General features: G+C 42.3%; 1 protein-coding gene across 1 annotated transcript in view; it reads left to right on the plus strand.

Moving 5' to 3' along the window:
- The window catches only part of ABHD5 (abhydrolase domain containing 5, lysophosphatidic acid acyltransferase), a 27,953-nt gene continuing 8,573 nt past the window's right edge, over positions 1-19,380 (plus strand). Inside the window, exons 1-3 of the mRNA XM_090284614.1 lie at positions 1-115; positions 12,703-12,788; positions 16,054-16,426. Of these exons, the coding sequence (XP_090140740.1) occupies positions 84-115; positions 12,703-12,788; positions 16,054-16,426 (491 nt within the window). The 5' untranslated portion in view covers positions 1-83. The remainder of the gene's footprint in view (positions 116-12,702; positions 12,789-16,053; positions 16,427-19,380) is intronic.

The following is a 19,380-nucleotide window of genomic DNA, read 5'->3' on the forward strand; positions in this document are numbered from 1 at the left end:
AGGGCGGCGGCGGCCCCAGCCGCCCAGTCGGCGGGTCAGCCGGCTAGGAGCTGCACGCCGGCGCTTGCGCGGCCGCAGTGGCCATGGCGGCAGAGGACGAGGACATCGGCGAAAGGTGAGTGCGGCCGGGACTGGTAGGACTCGGACTCCCCCCTTCCACGCAGGCCAGGGCCGAGGCTGGCGGGCGGCGCAGAAGACTCGCGTGGCCCGGAGGAGGAGCCCGGTCCGCTCTGCCCCGGCGGACGCTGGTCGGCGCCGGGGCGCAAGTGACCGAGTCAGACCCCGGCCACCCCGGGACGCTGCTTGATCCCCGCACAGGGGGGCCATCGCGTTGTCGTGTGAGCTTCTCCATCCGGCGGCGGCGCGGGTGGCCCGGCACCCAGACCCGGCGTCCCCGGAGGCTCTCCTTCGGGGCAGCGATGGCCTCGGACCCCGGCGCGGCCAGCGGGCGGTGACCGGCCGTCCCGGCACCTGACTCGAGTTACAGGAAGGGGCCGAGTCACTTTGTCCGCGTCCGAGCGCGGCTTCTGTCTTCAGAGCACCCGCTGTTCTCTGTCCAGCCCGGGAGTAGAACGACAATGCCGCCGGGGCCGACTGCGGCGCCCGGAGGAAGGGGCGGCGCTTCCTCGGGGCAGTCTCGGAGGAGAGCCCGACTCGCCCTGGGACCCGCGGGACGGAAGCGGGGTGTCCGGGGGAAGGGGGGCCCGTCGGGAGGGAACGGGGGCTAGGGTGTATGGCTTTGGGTTTCAGGAAACGTGTAATTTACAAATACATTTTAGAAAGTTAACACGATATGGATAGCAAGTTCAATATCGATCTTTCAAATGGAGATTCCCCTTTACTTCCAAGTGCTCTGGTTTACGGGAGAGCTGGGCGCGCTCGCGCAGGTGGGGAACTATTCAAGTTGAGAGACTGATGTCTAATGTGAAGCTTTTTGATATACAAATATAGCAAGTTTAAATTATTTTCTTTTACCTGTAACTAGCTTCATGCCCTTGTCAATAGACAAATAGTAGTTAAGGGAAAAATTAACTTGCCGTGACCACTATTAGTTCCTTATTTCTTAAGGCTAGGTGTTTATTTTAGAGAGTAAATAAACTTCTGTGCTCCCATATATATATGTTTAACATTTTGATAACAATTCCACTTCAGCTGTTTGGATTAATTTTCAGGTGAAACATAATCTAAATGATAGAAGATAATGTGGAGTAACATGAAAACTGGGTGTTTGGAAACGTTTCAGGAGAAGTGGGGGGTTGTGAAATATTAGAAACTAGGTTCTTCCCTTGAGTTTCGGTTACATGATAAACAAATCCATTGTTTTGATTTGCTTTCGAATTTCCTTGTTCTGCTGAGAGGCTGAATGTCACATGGACACAAGTAGGAACCTGACTGGTTGCTTCTCTCCATACAGTTTGTACAATGTTTTTGGCTCTTTTGAGACTGTTTTTAGGTGGGCTCTTTTGTCTGTCGTTGTAGGGCTTGGGAGTCTAGGGTACAGCCATGAAAGGAATTTGTGGCTTGAGGTGACGGCTGGAGGTCACTGGGGACAGACTATAAAAAATCCTTAGCAGCTGACTAGTGCCACAACAGAGGTGGGCCTCCCTGGTACTCTTGGCAATACACTTGAGCCGTGTCCAGTGTCCAGACTAGTAAAGCCTTCTGAAAAGTACCAAGCAGGACAGCAGGTACCTGCTCTTGCTGGGTGTTCCCTAAATGTGCTCATATGAAACCCAAGGCTGACCCTGTGTGCTGTTCCCATTTTTCAGTTGGGCCTGCAAGTGGGAGGCTCCTAGCACCGCACTAATAAGTAGCAGGGCTGAATTGGAGTCCCTACGTGTTTGGATTTAGTCTAAGGTGCTTTCCCCATATTTCTGCTGCCTCTCACTGGGATGGGAACTCACTTGGGGTGTTTGGTTCTTGTTTCTTTAGCTTACTCCAGGGACACTTCCTTATTTAGTCCTTGCATGGATACAGAGCTCTCTCTAAAATTTTTTTTTTTAAATCAACAATAGAATTACCCCAACAGCCAAGTAGATTATGGAAAAACAAGTCTTGAATCAGGTTTCTTATCTTTAAGACACTTCAGGTATAGATGGAAGGCTGACACTAACAAAGGAAACGATTATAAAAAGACTTAGGAAGGTTTTGGGGGGCATATGATTCTTGTCTTTTCCTTCCTGACCCTCAGGGAAGTCAGGCATGCCTGGGAGCCATTGGCTTTCAACCCAGTTGCAATGTAGTTGAAAAAGCTGAATGCAACAAGAGAGTAGGGTAGACGTCTCTGAATTGCTGCAAAGTTGTCCCAGAGAATGATTAAGTGTCAGCTGCGTTTAGGGGAGGGCTGTCACAGAATTGCTCAGTTGCACAGTAGGCCAGAAAATAGGTGGCTCGCAGTGGGGCGCTGTGGTTGGCTTGTACGGCCGGCAGCTGTTGCTAAACTTTCAGGAATTTGGACACCCATTGGGAGCTTGGAATCAGGCCTAGTGGTAGTATTTACGCCAGGGGCATCACTGAATGCTATAAGTAAGGGATTTTTTCCCTCTCCTTCCTCTCCTGTGGATTTACCAGCCCCCTACAGGATTTAGGATTAGAATTTGACTAGTTCTTGGAGACAGGAGAGTGGATGTCTTTAAAAGACCGCAAAAGTCAGTGAGTCCTCTCTGTCGCCATCTCCCAAGGCTTTGCAAAACTGCGTTGTTAAAAATCACAGAAGTCAATGTCGCATCCCGTGGGCTCTTATTTTTCTCTGTACTTATTTTTCTTGGATCCTTTTCAGTGTCTGACATTCTAAAGATGGCTACTCCTTTTTGAAACTCTTTATCAGACGTTTCTAGCTCTTACGACACTTCTTGTCTTACTCCAGACCAATAGTCACTTTTATTAGGTTCTCCTTTTTTTTCCCATTCTCTGAACGTAGTCCTTCTCTGACATTGAGTCTTCACCCTCTTTTTATTTTTTTGTCGTGTTTACTCACACTGCTTGACATACCTTGTCTGTGGAAAGCACTGGGACCTCACCCTCATTACGGAGCTCCCTGCAGTAGCCTGTGACGTTTCTCCCTGAGCGCCACACGTTTGCGCCTGGTTCCTCAGGTGAGCCGTGTTGGGACCAGGATCTTATTTGCACTTTCCTTTCCCTGAATTAAACAATAGAAAATGCTCAGTTCTGCCTTTGACTTACGCATTTTCATTAGGACACTTTCCTTAGGAATCTTCGGGTCATCCAGATTCAGAAACATGGCATGATCTATCCCGTCCCCTTTCCCCTCTTTGTTGTCCAGAATACCAACTGTTAGCAAGTCCAGTAGATTCTAAGTACAACATCGCCTTTCCATTCCCGCTGTCACTGAGAGCCACCTGGTTCAGACCCTCCTTATTCTATTTTCTGGATTATTGCAGGCTTTAGTAACACATTCTTTCCTGTGCTCTCAACATAGCTGGTTTCATTACTTCCTTTTATATCCCCAAGAGGCACAGTCTTGTGTGTAGCATAGCTACACACAGTGGCTTTACCTACGTCCTCAGCCTGACTTCAGAGCCCTCTGCAGGCAGCGTGGCCCCTGTCTATCTTTGGAGTTCTATTTCCTCTCTGTGCACTGGGCTCTAGCCCAAGCTGTGCCTTTCAGTGTTTCCTAAACATGTTTCTTGCTCATCTCCATTTCCCCGTGGGTTTCTTGGTTCACATTGTTGTCTCTGAGCCAAAATAGATTGTGATCTTCGTTCTTTAAAGGTCCTTGAAGTTTCCCCAAACTTTCTTTATGGCACTTATACCATGTTTTTTAGTACAGTTATTTGTATATATTTTTTGTCAGCTTATTGAGGACAAAGCTTTTGTTTTATTCAAATGTCTGGTAGGAGCCTAAAGGGGCTTTATAAATAGTGAAGTTCAGTACATTTTTATTGAATTAAATAAATCATGCTGGCACAAACATTCAGGTAAAGAAACAAACCTAGTAGTTGATTATATATTTTGCAGCTGTGTGACTTAATTTTTTCATTCCAAGATATTCAAAGAACATCAAAAGATATATCCATAAGACTTCAGAGTTTGAATTTGACTAGGACAACAATTAGTATCATGAACTTACTGTATTGGAGGGGTTGGGAATATGATTTTATTTCTTGACCTTGGATGACCCAACCCATGCTTCATTGTTTTGCCTTGTTTCCGAAATGCCAATCACAGACTAGCAAATACACATTTCAGTCATCTGACAAAGAACTTAACAAAAGATTGTGAAGTCTCAGGAATGGTCCGTTTAATAAAAACAACACTGGATAGCACATTTCAGAATTGTACTTATATGTGAATGAGTCCTTAAAGATTTGCCTTATTTATAATAGTGGTTCAGAAACATTATATTGTTAGGTTGTGGTTGTGAATCATATAAAAATTGTGTTGAAAGATGATTTTATTTAAAAAATATTCAGTTTAAGCCCTGGGAATTTAAAGTTTCTTTAGTGGATGAACTCATTTTAGAACTAACACAAAATGTCACTTGAATTTGTTAAGTAACTTAAGTTACAATGCAAATCTAAAATTGCCCATGTAGGTTTAAGTATCTTTGATTCTGTGCCTGACTCCAGAATCCTTTGCTTATTGCGTGAGAGACGGTAGGGAACAATTGGAGAAAAATATTGCCAGCACAGGGCTGTGTAAAACACTGATTCTCCAACTCTGGGTCTTGAAAAGTTGCAGAGGTTAGAAACGTAAAAAAAAAAAAAAAAAAAAAAAGTTAAAAGAATATTAATGCGTTAAAATATATTAGAGGACCTGTGTTGTCAGTGATGTAATGGTTAATGATAACTTAAATCAGTTAAGTATTATTTATTTACAGTAAAATAGCATGTTAATCTCTTAAATTCGGGTCATATGAGACGTATCTTTTTTCCTCTCTTTTCCAAGAATGGGATTTAGAAAGTCATTTCTCAGGAAAGAGGGCTTTTATTTGCCAAAGTGTTATAGTGTCCAGTTGAAAGTTTTCAATCATTCATTGGTTGAAGAATTATTTTAGAGGAATATGTGTATATGCACCTCTAAATTGAATGTTTATAACAAAAATCAAAACCTCCTACTTGCTTTGAGTTAGAATACTGTGCTTAGAGTAGCTTATAGAGAGCAATAATAAACCTAATTTTTCTCTCAACAGTACCAGCGTAGGGGTGGAGGCCATTTATAAAATTATAATGTAATGAAATCCTCTTTACTTATAACCTAATTAGTAATGTTATTTAAGTGGCCAGAAGTGTGTGGAAATTGGCCAGATTTTTGTATATTTTCTTCAGAATACTTTGAAACCTCTTTCACTGTTTCACAATATTTATAGATTGTGCAATTCAGGTTTAGTAATACTATAGATAGCCCAGTGTCTTAACAAAACAGGGATTACCAGGAAACTTAAATGTTGATGGGACATAAGTACAATGTTAATGATATTTTTAGAAAAACAAATATTAGATAGAAAGTTAAGGGAAGAACTTCAGTATTTTATCTCTTAAACTCAGGATACTTAAAATCATATTCTTAACAAAGTCTATTACGATGTTAAGCACCTCTTCCTTGGCTTTCCTTAGAATTGCCACATCTAATGTAGTCTTTTAAAGCTTTTCTTATTTAGAAGTCTGCTCACTGGACAGATTCTTTCACTGTATTTATTACAGAGATTATAAAACAAGATTTCCTTTGTTTGTTTGTTTGTTTAGATTAGATGCTTTAGGGCTTGGATACCCAGCTGTGCTAAGGTCAGTGCTCAGCTCCTGGGGCTGTGTAGAAAACCTGCCGGTGCACATTGGTGAGCCTTTCGGTGGTCATCCATAGGGATAATCCCTTCAGTGAATGGCTTTTTGTTTTTCTTTTTCTTATGGAAGTATAATTGACATGCCACATAAAGCTAGTTTCAGGTGTACACCATAACGATGTGACATTTGTATGCATCGGGAAATGATCACTGCACTAGGCCTGTTGACCATCTATCCCCATATGTGTAGTTTAAAAAGCTTTTTCTTCTGATGAGGACTTTTAAGATTTACTTTCTTAGCAACTTTCAAATTTACAGTACAGCACTGTTGACTCCAGTCACCACACTGTCCACTACATTCTCATGACTTATAACTGGGAGTTTGTACCTCTTGATCCCTTTCACACGCTTCGCCCAGCCCCCCTCCCCTTTGGCAGCCACTGATCTGTTTGTTCTCTGCATCTCCGAGATTGGTTTTGCTTTGTTTTGTTTGTTTTTTAGCTACCACATGTAAGTGCAATCACGTGCTATTTGTCTTTCTCTGTGTGACTGTTTCACTTAGCATGATTCCCTCAAGATTCATCGGTGTTGTCGTGAACGACAAGATTTCATTCATTCAATTCTTTTGTTGTTTTTTTTTTTGATAGCTAAGAAGTATTCCGTTGGCTGTTTCTCGCACATCTTTATCCATTTATTCATCGGTGGGCACTTAGATTGTTTCCATATCTTGGCTGTTGTAAATAATGTTTTAATGAACATTTTTTTTCATGTGCCTGTTGGCCATCTTTATGCCTTCTTTGGAAAAATGTCTGTTCAGATCCTCTGCCCATTTTGTAAACTGATTTTTTTGTTTGGAATTGTATCAGTTTCTTATATACTTGAGATACTAAACCCTTACCAGATAATGATCTGCAAATGTCTTCTCCCAGAAAAGGGCTTTTATTTATATTGTGGTTGACATTTGGGTCATTTCTGAAGTTAGATCCTCAGCAGTAGATGATGGTGTTTATTGATTAACTGCCTAAATAAAAGAGGGAAGTTAAATTTTGCTTTTCTCTTTATTTTCCAAAGCTGTGAGAAAGTGTCTCTGTATTTTGTTCACTCTTTCATAGGTTAGCTACGTGAATTTAGTTTTTACTTTGGGTATTGTGACCTCAGAAGAGTGGCTGGATATCTGACAGGCTTCAGTCTTGTGTCCTTCGTTACAGTGTCATGTCCGTAGTTCTAGTCTTTCGGGACTAGAAATGAAGAATAACGCTGAGTGACATGGGAGATCATGTGGAAGGGGCAGAGGTGAGGGTGGATGGGTGTTTTAGAGCGACAGAGGGTGGCAAGTGAGGGTATGGGAACTTGTGAACAAAGGGTGATGAGCTAGAGGATGGAAAAGACAGACCCCCTGCTTTTTACCCTTTAGAAATGTTCCTTTGAGCTTATTATGTGCATAGTGTTCGATCCTGTAGATGATCTAAGAAGGAAGTAGAAGACAGTTTCTATAAAATTTGGTTAAGGCAAAACTGATTGGACAGAAACGTTATCAAGACTTAGGGGAAGAGAGGTATCTTTACAGTTCCATTATGAATGAAAATAAAATATTTTACTATGTTTTGTTAAATATAGATTTTTTTAGTTTAAGTATACTTTTAAAAACTCCACTTAAAAATTATCTGCTCTGATGAAAAGGTTGTGAAAACGTGAAGAGTGATAGGGGCTCTTAGTTGAAAGCTCTGATTTTTAATGCCGTGCACCAGGCTTGCACAGGTAAGAACATTTTTCTGCCTCCTCTCGGAGTTAAGCCCATCACCAGGAGACAGAATGCATGGAAAAGACAGCCTGTCCTTGAAAGTTGGTTTTATGATAAGTATACATAATTCCTGTATTACAGGCTTGTTTATTACATTTTAAATTCTAGTGCATTGCAGGTATTCAGAGAGATTTTTTTAGAGACTGAAACGAAGATTGCATTTGTGTTTTTCCCACGCCTGTGATGTCAGTTGCAGTAATAGTAGATTATAGTTCATTTCACTTGAATTTCCTCTCTCCCTACCTCCCTTCCTTTCTTCCTTCCGATTCTCTCTGGCAAAGAACTATGTATAATTTTGAGGGGTATTTCAGAAAATTGATGAGGCTGAGTTGTAATTAACTTGTTGGTACTAGCTCAAGTTCTTGTGACCACATGTGGAACTTAATGGCCATTCCTAGACAAAGACAAAAGAGCTTCAGCTTAATAATGGTGTACTTAAAATTTTTTAAGCTCTAAAGATCATGAGATTCTTTTAACTGCTTGTTAACAGCTTTTTTCCAACAATTGAAAAATTGTTAAATAAATGGGCAAATCCATTGCTGAAGCCTTAAATTGTTTTTCCTTGATAATTTGTAAGTAGGTTTATATATTTGCCAACAGGCTAATGTTAATAATGTTTTACATTAGTTTATTCTTTGATAATAAGAAGTATGGAGCATTTGTGGGGGGTGCCTAGAGGTCTTGTTATCCTGTTAATGCAGAAGGTTTGAAACTAGGAGCAGAGAACATTAGAGTAGAGCCTCGTTATAACATAGGCTATAATATGTCTTCTGCACAGGACCAAGGAATGTGACTTTATCTTGTAGGGAATGAGAGGTCCTCATACAGTTTAAGGAAGGTAGTCCCCTGAGAAAAAAAGGGGTTTTGAACTCATCTCTACTTGTATCTCTTAATTTATTAACCGTATACTCTTGGACCTGTCTGGTGTTTAACATTTCTGAACCTCAGTTTTCACATCTATGAAACAGGGATAACTTGGACTTGGATTGTGAGTTACTTAATCATTCAGCAAACATTTATTGAGTACCTGTTATACATAATGCCCAGAGGAGTTTTACAGGGAAGGGAAATGGAGGAGGAAGAGCCTACAAAGCTTAGAAAAAGCTGGATGCTGGACCCCCCATCCCAAACTTAGCACATTTCTCTGCTCACACCTGTTCTTATTCATGTGTTCTGTGATGTTATTAGTGGCACCTAAGACAGAGACCTAGGAAGCCTCTGCTGTACATTAACAATTCCCTTACTTACCGCGGGTATTACGGTCCAGACCCCCCTGCAAAGTAGGAACTTTACATTTATTCTACACTCTTAAACCTGCGTAACTTCAACAACATACGTATACAGTACCGCAAAATCCCACAATATAGGGGAAAATCTGCGATAATTAAATGTAATATTTTTTAAAGTCCTGCGATATAGCGAGGCCACAATAAGTGAACCGCAGTATAGAGGGGGACTACTGTATATCCAACCAATTATCAAATCCAGCCTGTTTTACTTTGTGTGTGTGTGTGTGTAAATTTTATTATGATGAATTACTTAAATTCAGTGTTCATGTGTTGACATATGCATACATCTGTCATTCATTCAACAGAGAAGGAAAACTCTGATTCCAAAAAACCTCCGCTGCCTTGCGGCATACCTCTTCAGGGGAAAGGCTAAGGGAGTAAACCCCGACAGAAAATCCGGAGCCGGAGTCCCTAAGGCGGTTTGACGTTGTAGTCAACACCGGCAACTCCTGCGGCGCACCTGAAGCCAAGCTGTATTGACTCCATCTTTCCCTTGGACCCTTCAGCTGCGAAGAGAGGGGGGGTCTGCTGCATGGGCAACAGCAGACCCTCCATATCACCCTGCCCAGGCTCTGTAGCTTCAGCTTCACTGGAGAGGACACTCCAGCGTCATCGCAAGATGTCGATTCAACACGGGAGGAGACAGATACCGTGTCACTCCCGAGTCGGACTGCACAGCCATTCTCGGCGGTGCAGATAGACTCTTAAGAAGCTACACCATCGTCTCTCGAGACGGACGGCTGCTGACGCGACATCTGTCATTCAGTCACCTCTTGAGATAGAGAACTTCATTTTCATCCCAGAAAATTCTCTCTTTACTCAAGTGACCTTGCAATTCATTGCAACCAATTCATTTCAGATGAAGCAATAAATTTTTCACTCATATCAGCAATGCATATTAATATGACAGGTATTGGAATAGAAACTAATAATATAGTCGTGAGCACAAAGCCCTTACCTTCAGGGGTATTGCAGTTGGGTGAGGATACTGATGAGTAAATAAGAACTTTTAAACACAGCGTGAGAAGAAAGCAGAGTTTGAGTTCAGGCTGCCACCCTGTCACCTCGAGCTAATCCTGTGTCGGGAAATGAAATCTAATCCGAGGTTGGTGAGAGGCGTAATGAATCCTGAAAGAAAGGGGGGATGCATGTTCCAAGGATATTCAGAATCGAGAAGCAAGAGCGCAGGGAATATTGTAGGGCCGGAGACTAGAAGAAAATAAGAACTGACAGAAATGACACCAGAGTGTCAAGTAAAAGGCTGAGTTTCCCATTGCAGGTCAACTAGAAGGGGCCTTAACTTTTTGAGGCAAGGAGTGAGGTAAAATGACAATTCCTCGTCATTTCCTATCTTTGAACTCCCTCGGAATCTTAGCTAAAACTCTTATTTTAGAGATTACTTCCTAATTAATGCCACGTAATTTTAGTGAATTATTGATATTGTTATCATCAGTATAATGTCAACTATATACCACTTATTAATTGTTTCTACGTGTTTTATCTTGGGGCACACTCCATGCTTTCTGTTTGTGGCCGTGGTCCCCAAAGATAATGGTCTCCACACATACGGCCATGTTCTGATACTTGGAACCTGTGAATGTTACTTTATGAGGAAAAGATTTTGCAAATTTTAACTTAAATGATTGAGTTAAAAATTGTGAGACATTCCTGGATTATCTGGATAGGCCGTAAATGCATTCACTAGTGTTCTTTCAAGTGATCGGCAGAGGGAGACTACAGGCAGGCAGAAGAGAAGACACGCAGGAAACAGAAGGCAGTGTGGCGAGGGACACATAACTGGAGTGGCCCTGCCACAGGGTGAGGGACATCAGCAGCCCGCAAAACCCGGAAGAGGCAAGGAATGGATTTTCCCCTAGAGCCTCTATGGGGAGCGTGCCTCTGCTGACCCCTTAATTTTACCTGGCCATACTGTTCTCCGACTTCTGGTCTCCACAGCTATGATGGGATAGAATTCTTTTTAAAATTATTGTTCTATTACAGTTGTCCCAATTTAGAATAAATTTCTGTTGTCTTAAGCCACCGAGTTTGTGGTAATTTGTTACAGTGGCCTTTGGAGACAGCAGTGCGCTTGCTAGAATGCACGTTACGCGCTTCCCTTCGCTGGCAGTGCTTGGACTACCACCCCTCCTTTGAAATAATCCCGTTCATCTGCGAAGATCAAGCTCAGAAGCAACTTCCTGATCCCCTCAGAAGAGGACATATCGGCGACCCTCTGTTTGGTAGCCGGTGTGTCCCACGTGATTAGTTTCTCACACATAGTACGTGCTCAGTAAACACTTGCAGAGTGAATTCTGTCATGTGTTACAGTTGTTGAGTAACATGTTTCCCATTAGATTTTTTTCTTTTATTTTTTAATTGAGATACAACTGACATAACATTGTATACGTTTAAGGTATGCAGCGTGTTGATTTAGTACACTTACGTATTTCAGTATGATTGCCATCCTTGGCTTTAGCTAAGACCTCTGTCATGTCACATAATTACAGGCTTTTTTGTTATGGTGAGAATATTTACAGCCCCTAAGCAATTTTGAAGTATATAATATGGTATTATTGACTGTGATCACTGTGCTGTGAATTAGGTCTCCAGAACTTAGTCTTCTCGTTGTAAGTTTGTACCCTTTAGCCTGTTTTATTTTAAATATTCCTTGGCCTCATCTCATCTCCATTTCTATTGCCATAGCCTTGATTCAGGCCGATGCTAGAGTCCGTCTGGAATCTGTGTTCGTTGGTCTCTCGCCTCTGATTCATTTTCTCTCATTAGAAAGTGTTCGCTTTCAGTAATACTGGTCCTGTGCCCTTGCTGACTGTCAGGTGACTGCTAAAGCTCTGCGTTATCTCGGACTGTCACGGTAGGCCTGTAGTCTGCTGATGCCAGGGCAGGAACCGAAGGCTCACCCTTCCCGGGGCTGGCTGCTCGCGAAGTGTGTCGGTTCCAGCCTCCCCGTAACCTTTCCTTGCCTTTTGGCCTCAGGCCTGCTTCCTTTTCATCTGTCAGCTGTCTTCTGCCAGATGCCTGGGTGCTGCTCTTCATCTGCCGTTTGCTGGAACCCAGAGCTTTTCCGCGGACAGCTGACCAGTTCACCCTGGGCAGAGTGTACATGGGCCCGTCCCTGGGGAGGGCCGAGGAGAGAGGATGACAGAGAAACGGAGCCTGAGCCACCAGCTTCAGTCCGCCCTCAGCTCCTCTTCTCTGGGCACAGAGTTGTGAGCCTGTAACTCATTATCATTTCAGCTGGATGCAGCGGGGTTTTCTGGAATTTGCCACCATAAGCCACCTGTAGGTTTACTCACCTCCCTACCCCCTGCTCCTGCAAAAAAAAAAAAAAAAAACGGGGGAAGGACAAATAGGAAATGGCTTTAATGTTCTACTCTTAACTATGAGGTTTGAAGGCTTTTTATAAAAACAATCTCATATTTTAATAAGATTTCCTTCCCTCCACCCTCATAGCAGGTACATTTTACACCTGCTGGGAACCTACCATTGAAATGAGCCTGCTCGTGGCCTCTGACTTTTCTGCGCTTCTACCCTCATAAGTCTGTCTTGCAGTGGGGTAGGGGGATGCCCTTCTTGTCTTTTCTTGTTCTGCCCATTTGGACTCTGACTATCCATAAAGATAAGACGGACTTTGATATCTACTTGTAGGTTCATAGGCTACATCGAAGGTCTGTATCCCAGCGCTTTACCACATTGCTTTGTGCCTGTTAGGTGAATTTTGTCACCTACAGATAGATAGCTTCACCATCACACAGACAGTGAGTTTCCTGTTCTGCCTTTCTTCTCTGTGTATATTAGTTGGGAGTTGACAGAACTTTACCTCACCTATTTGTATTTTGTTTTTGATGCTCTAGGTCAGGATGGCTAACTGGTTGGCTTCCCACATGGTGCCCTACGTCTGCATCACACCTTAAAGAAGCTGAAGACAAAATGTTAAAATGTAAGGTTTTCTTCTTTAACTGAGCTGTTTGCTAAAATAGGTCTAATAGTCACATTGTTCTGAAAATGAAGGTTTTGTGGTGTGTTAGTTGTTGGCAAAAGAACTTTATCTTTTCTTTTCCACGTCATCAGCAAGTGCCTAAATGTGGGGAGGAAGAGGTTCTCAGACTTTTTGGTCTTGGGTGTCTGTTACTCTTAAATTGGTAAGGATCCTAAGGAACTTTCTTTTTAAACTGGTAATAGCTATCATTTACGGTATTAGAAATTAAGACTGAATAATTTAAAATGTTAATTTAGCCCTGGCCAGGTGGCTCAGTTGTTTGAAGCATTATCCTGTACACCAAAAGGTCATGGGTTTGATTCCTGGTCAGGGCACATAGTTGGGTTGTGGGTTCGGTCCCTGGGTGGGGCATGTACCGGAGGCAGCCGGTGTATGTTTTTCTCTCACATTGATGTTCCTCTTTCTCCCCCACCACCTTCTGTCTTTCTGACTTCAATAAGGATATACTTGGATGAGGATTAAAAATATATGTTAATTTATTCATTCATTTTAAAATAATAGTAATAAACTCATTACAGGTTAAAATAAGTAACTTATTTTCTAAAAATAACTACTTTTCAAACAAATGTAGTAAGGAGTATAGAACTATTTACATGTTTGCACATCTCTTTATTGTTTGGCTTAATATTAATATAAGGCATCTGGATTCTCATATCTGCTTCTGCATTTAGACTGTTCGTGATCATATCTTTTGTGATCTCTGGAAATCTCTACTATATACCCATCAAAGAATGAAAGCGAAAAGGCAAATAAAGTCTTAGTATTATTATAAAAATAATTTCGACCTCATAGATCTCCTAAGAGGGCCTCAGAGAGTCCCCAGAGGTCCCTAGACTTCAGCTTGAGAACAGGCTGTAAGCAGCCCGGGGTGGGTAGTCTTGTAGAGTGGTGTAAGTACAGGCCCGGAACAGGGTTCCTGACCCAGTCCCAGCCCCGCAGTCAGGTGGGACAGGGTCTTGGGCAAGTCACTTTTCTCAGCTTCCTGATTTTTACCTGTAAGACAAGGAGTAGGGTGATCCTTAAAATTCCTTTGGTTCTAGTATTCTGGGATTCGCTAATTCTGCATTTATAGTGGTGTGGAGACCTTGTCGTCTGTTTGTTTCTCATGGACACCGAAGTTCACCTCCACTTGTGCTGTCAGGGTGATCCCAGGTCCGTGGGTACACTTTTCAGCAATAGTGTTTGGGTGTAGTTTTATTCTGCTGATTTGATTTAGAGGCGTGGATTAAACGGTGCAGTTCACATACCTGTTGTTGTATATGTTTTTCATCCTCTACCACAAATGAATTTTCTTGTTTCTGCATTTGAATGAATCAGGCGTCAGTGACCAGAACTGAATAAATCCATCAGAAGGAACTTTGAGTCATCTTACATGGATTTTTATCATGCAAATAAATTTCTCCTCACTTGTATGCTTAGGTGATCTTGTTCTCTACAAAGCTGGGAATGTTGTCATTGTGGTTTACTAAAATTAAAAAAAAAATTCTTACAAGCTGCTGAGCTCACGGGGCGGGGGGTGGGGAGGGGCCCCATGGCTTCCCCCTGTGCCTTCAGCCCTGCGGAGTTCCACCCTGACTTTGTGTTCATGGCGTGTATTATACCCAAGGGGGAGTGGCTGGCATTCAAGGTGGCCGATAACTTGCATCTGGTCGAGGTGCCTAAAGGGTATGAGCGTGATGAGAAAAATCTGAGGAAGATGTCCCATGTGCTGCTGGAGGTGGGTGTGTTGGAGTTTGGAGTGCACCCCGCAGTGCCCCGAGGCTGGACATCTGTTTCTCTTCAGCTGGGGATTTCCCAGCATGCTGCTGACGGATGAGGGGAGGGAGACTTAACTGTGCCAGGCATTCGTTTTCATTCTGTAACCGTGTGTGTCTCTGTTTATGTATGGTATGTCCTGTTTGCTAGTTCTGTCATGTGTATCCCCAACTTTTGACCCAGTGACACACTAAACACACTGTTCTTGAGGACCTTATTGTATTTTTTTCCTCATCAAAGGTTCAAAACAAAACAGATTTTGTCAGGAGAAAGAAAGGGTGATAGATGCTCAATTCATGCATTTAACAAACATCCTGATTCCCTCCTGCTAGGTTACATGGGTGCAGATAGGAGTGCGAATGGCCCCTGGTCCCGTATCAGTGACTAATACAGGGGCGAGCTCTCCCGTGGAGGTCACAGATGGTGTTTGTGGGACTGTGCAGGCACCTGTGTTCACAGTGCTCACGTGTCACGTGGTTTGGTTTGGCACTGTCATGCTGCACACTCTCCTTTTATAAACTGTTCATACTCAACGAATGCTGCGTTTCCACTTTATTGTCACTGTGTGGGTACGAGACCTGAGATTATTTCTTCAGTTAAAGGGCAGAAACTCCCAGTTCTCCCGTGTTTGTCTATGCAGTTGAATATAACAAACAAGGGGTACATCTAAAGTGTGTAGCTATTCACTTGGCAATTTAATGTAAATAAATTTCAAATTAGTTTCATCTTTAGTCTTTTCGAGGGGGTATTTGAAGTATTTACTCCTACAGCATTGAAGGCAAGTAAGAGTTTATCTATAGAATGGTGATTATTTGCACTTTCTAGAGAGATTGCTGGACATGAACTCACACTACTGCACCTCACGCTGAAGTGTTCCTACCATAATTTGTCACCTTTTTCTGCTAACCTCTGAAATGACTTAAGATTTCAATTATGTGTTTAATACAGATAATGTTAATCCTTCCCTAAATTTATGATTTACTTTTTAAGGAAATAAGTTGGAGTATGAATTTTAGTCTTCAAAGCTTAATCTTCAAGTGTTAGACAAATTCAAGGTGGCATTCTTTTGTTATTGTTTGCAGAGATAGAGCCCTCCAAATAACGGATTCAGTGAACATTGAGTTTCTCTCCAGTTCTAGAGGTGTAATACTCTCATTTGATAGATATGGAAAGAAGTCCAAAGAGCTAACGTGACTTGCCAAAAGATCTTGGTCATGTGAACTTGAGACTTGTCTCAGATGGATCATCCCACTTAGATGTAAAATGTGATAGTTAAGAATTACTTGCTTCAGTGAAATGTGTACTTTTTTTAGGGATGACATAATAAAAGCTAAGGTCACATGAATGGGTACCAGATGATTTCTAGATTATTAATTTCTGATTGCTGTGAAAATACTTCCCTTGTAAGAAGTAGTGAAGTTAAGCGGAATTTCTCTTATGTTTTTATTAGGTGTCCCTGGCACATACAAAAAAGAACCTGTGCGTATATCTAATGGAAATAAAATATGGACACTGAAGTTATCTCACAATGTTTCAAATAAGACTCCACTTGTCCTCCTCCATGGTTTTGGAGGAGGTCTTGGACTCTGGGCACTGAATTTTGGCGATCTTTGCACCGATAGACCCGTCTATGCTTTTGACCTGCTGGGCTTTGGAAGAAGTAGTAGACCCGTGTTTGGCAGCGATGCGGAAGAAGCAGAGAATCAGTTTGTGGAATCCATTGAAGAGTGGAGATGTGCCCTAGGACTGGACAGAATGATCTTGCTTGGACACAACCTGGGTGGGTTCTTGGCTGCTGCTTACTCACTGAAGTACCCGTCAAGGTAAGGGACGGCAGAAGAGAGGCACCCGAGTGCTACTCTCTGGTTCCCGTCTTAGGTGGCTGCTGGTATCTGAGCCTTACCAGACACATTCTTGACCAATAGACCCAAAGAGTCACAACTCTTGGCCAACTTAGTAGTTGGAATAATGATCTGAGATTTTCCTGTTAGATGTGCTACACATTTATAGAAGACTTGAGAAAGGACTTTCTATTTGTTAAACTTAGATTGTGTACAATTGAAGCCACAAGTAAAAATTGTTGTAGTATTGCTTACTGTGACTGTCATTAGATCTGTGGACCCAACAGGTTTTTCTTCACCTTTTCCAGGTTGCAATCTGTAATAGGAAACCGGAAGGTAAGAAACTGGAAGACCTAGTGCTGTCTTTTGGCCTAGAGCAAAATCACTTAGCTTCTAAGCTTTCGTTTCCTCTAAAAGACCTGAATATACCTGCATAGTGTGTCTTACAGGGTTTTTTATTATACTGTGCCCTAAACTTTTTTTGTTAGGGAATTATTTTTTATTGTCATTGAATTAATGAGTGTTTGCTTCAGAATCTTTGTAGCATCTCCTCCTTTCTTTACCTGATTTTCTTACGCTATTTCCTTTTATTTCATGTTACCTCTGAGAGGAGGTCACATTAGAAGGCTAAAAAAAAAAGAAGAAAAACTCATTTTTATTTGTTCATCTTTTGGAACGGAACAAAAAAGATCAGCATTTTTGTGCTGCCAATGTATGTTTCTGTTGGACTAATTGTTAAATCCAGGATTGCAGCCGACTGTGACATTGAGGTCTGTGAATGAGACATTGGATGACAGTCATTTTTCAGATGCATTCACGCACCTGTGAGGCTGCCCGTTGCATAACTGCAGGTGTGCTATTGACGCAGAATTTGGTATGTGGAGCAGCAGCCCTGTGTACCTAACGTTTTGTTCCTCTGGAACACCCACAGATCTTTATCTCAGCTTCAGCGTTGACACCTGACTTGTGGAGAGTTCATAGTCCTGTGTGTGGTACACAGTCATAGTTTTGTCACTGACAGACCTTGCTCTTTCAAAAGAAATTCACATTTCCTTCTCCTGGTTGGCCGTCTGGGATTGCTGGCTTTAACTGTGCCCTACTCTCAGTGACAGATGTTTATCACTGAAAGTACTTGTGGTGAAAGTAAGAGAAGGAAGTGGACGCTTTCCTGGTATAAGACAACAGGGCTGTTTGTGGGGATGGGGCCCCCTTTGTTTTGTAACATGTTTATTGCGTCTGTCTTGTGGTGTTTATCCCTTAGAGCTGTGACACGGGTCTCTGGGCCAGACTGGTTATGAAACCACTGAGTCTTAGGATCCTGACCATGGCCGTCTGCTATTTAGGTTAGTTGGGGAGGTTTTCATTTGCAGTTGTGAAATGTTTAAAGAAATAAGAGATTTCCTGATTCAGAAGGGGATGAGCACTTTAAAATCACCAATAAAAGAGAATAGCAATATATTTTGAATGACATGGTTGGCAGAACAAGTATCTAAAACAAATCCAATGATCCCTGCCTTGAACTGATGACATTTATAGAAAATGATCTTTGAATGTTTGTGCCTAATACTAGAAATAAAAAACTAAAGTACTAAAACTAAAGTGCCAGGACCAAAAACCACCAAATATTAGCAGTAGATATATATGAGAATGCTCGAAATAATTAGCACATTTAAATTGGCTGATTGCTACCAGATATTGGGTGGAACTGTACAGATAACATGTTGGATATTCAAGCTTGTATTTTTAACGGCATAACTTAAATTATTAAATACAAGTTAATTTCAAAATAATGAGGTTCTCTGGATTTACAGATATCCCAAGTCACGAATGAAGTTCCGTTGGAACCCTGTACTTGGCTCACAGGGGGTGCCCAGTGTGAAATGGATGAAACGTGAGGCCACCAGACTGATGGGCTCTAATGCCTCTAATGCCAGGGCCTCCCTAAGCAAACCAGAATCTAAGCCTGTGATGCCTCAAGGTTGTGAAATCAAAACCTAAGGACAACGAATCACAAACAGCCAGTCTTTTGTCTGGCTCAGCAGAGCACTCTTAACTACTTCTGGTTTCACGCTGCCTGATTCAAATCGATTTTTGCTCAAATAAACTCTTTAAATTTTTAATATGCTTTATTTTATCTTTGACCAGTATCAACTAAGCAAGTATGGAACTACCTACTCTAAATGTCTCTTATCCAACTTTCAGGTATTTGTTATAAACTAAAGAAAAGGACACTAAGAAACTTTTATTAACTTAGAAAGTGTTTAGCAAAGAAATCCATTCCAAGTTAAACAGACTAGGTTACAATAGGCCTTTACTTCTCCACTAAAAAGTTTTCAGATCATCGGAACTTCTGACCTTGACTGGCTCTGTCTTCTGACTGCAGAGCTGGACTGAACATTTCTTCTCAAGAAAGGCTGTTCTACTTGGTCTGAAGTTGGAGGCGCAATATTTAGTTTGCTCTCTGGCCCTGCGCAATTCCCCCCAACCCCCAACCCCCACCCCACACCAGGGGCTGAGAGGCAAAGGAAAAGCCGGGGTTCTCACTCCTCTTGAGAATTCCCCGTTCGTACTCTGGCTAGAGTTCATTCTGGTCCTTTTTTGTTCCTTTCCTTCTTCCACAAGTAGGTCCTGCAGACTCCCTTGTACATTTTGGTCCTGGGTCTAAATGTCCTTCTTATATCTGGTTGGCGGCTGAGCAAGTATTCCCTTGTTGGCACTGAGACTCAGCTGCGCCGCCGTGTTGGAGCCTGTGTGTTGTCCGCCACCTTGCCCTCGACATTGCAACCTGCCCACCCTCTTCCACCTCGAGACCTGCTCTGATGACTAACCCGGAGAGGAATGTCTCCTGGTGTTCTGAAACTGATGGGCTGTTCTCCTGTTCCTGCTCTGCTGGTTCTTTGTTTGTTCTGTGGTGTGAACCAGTCTCTGATTCTTGA

Source organism: Furipterus horrens, unplaced genomic scaffold (assembly GCF_987537825.1).
Source record: "Furipterus horrens unplaced genomic scaffold, mFurHor1.1.pri manual_scaffold_7, whole genome shotgun sequence".
NCBI classification, from domain to species: Eukaryota; Metazoa; Chordata; class Mammalia; order Chiroptera; family Furipteridae; genus Furipterus; species Furipterus horrens.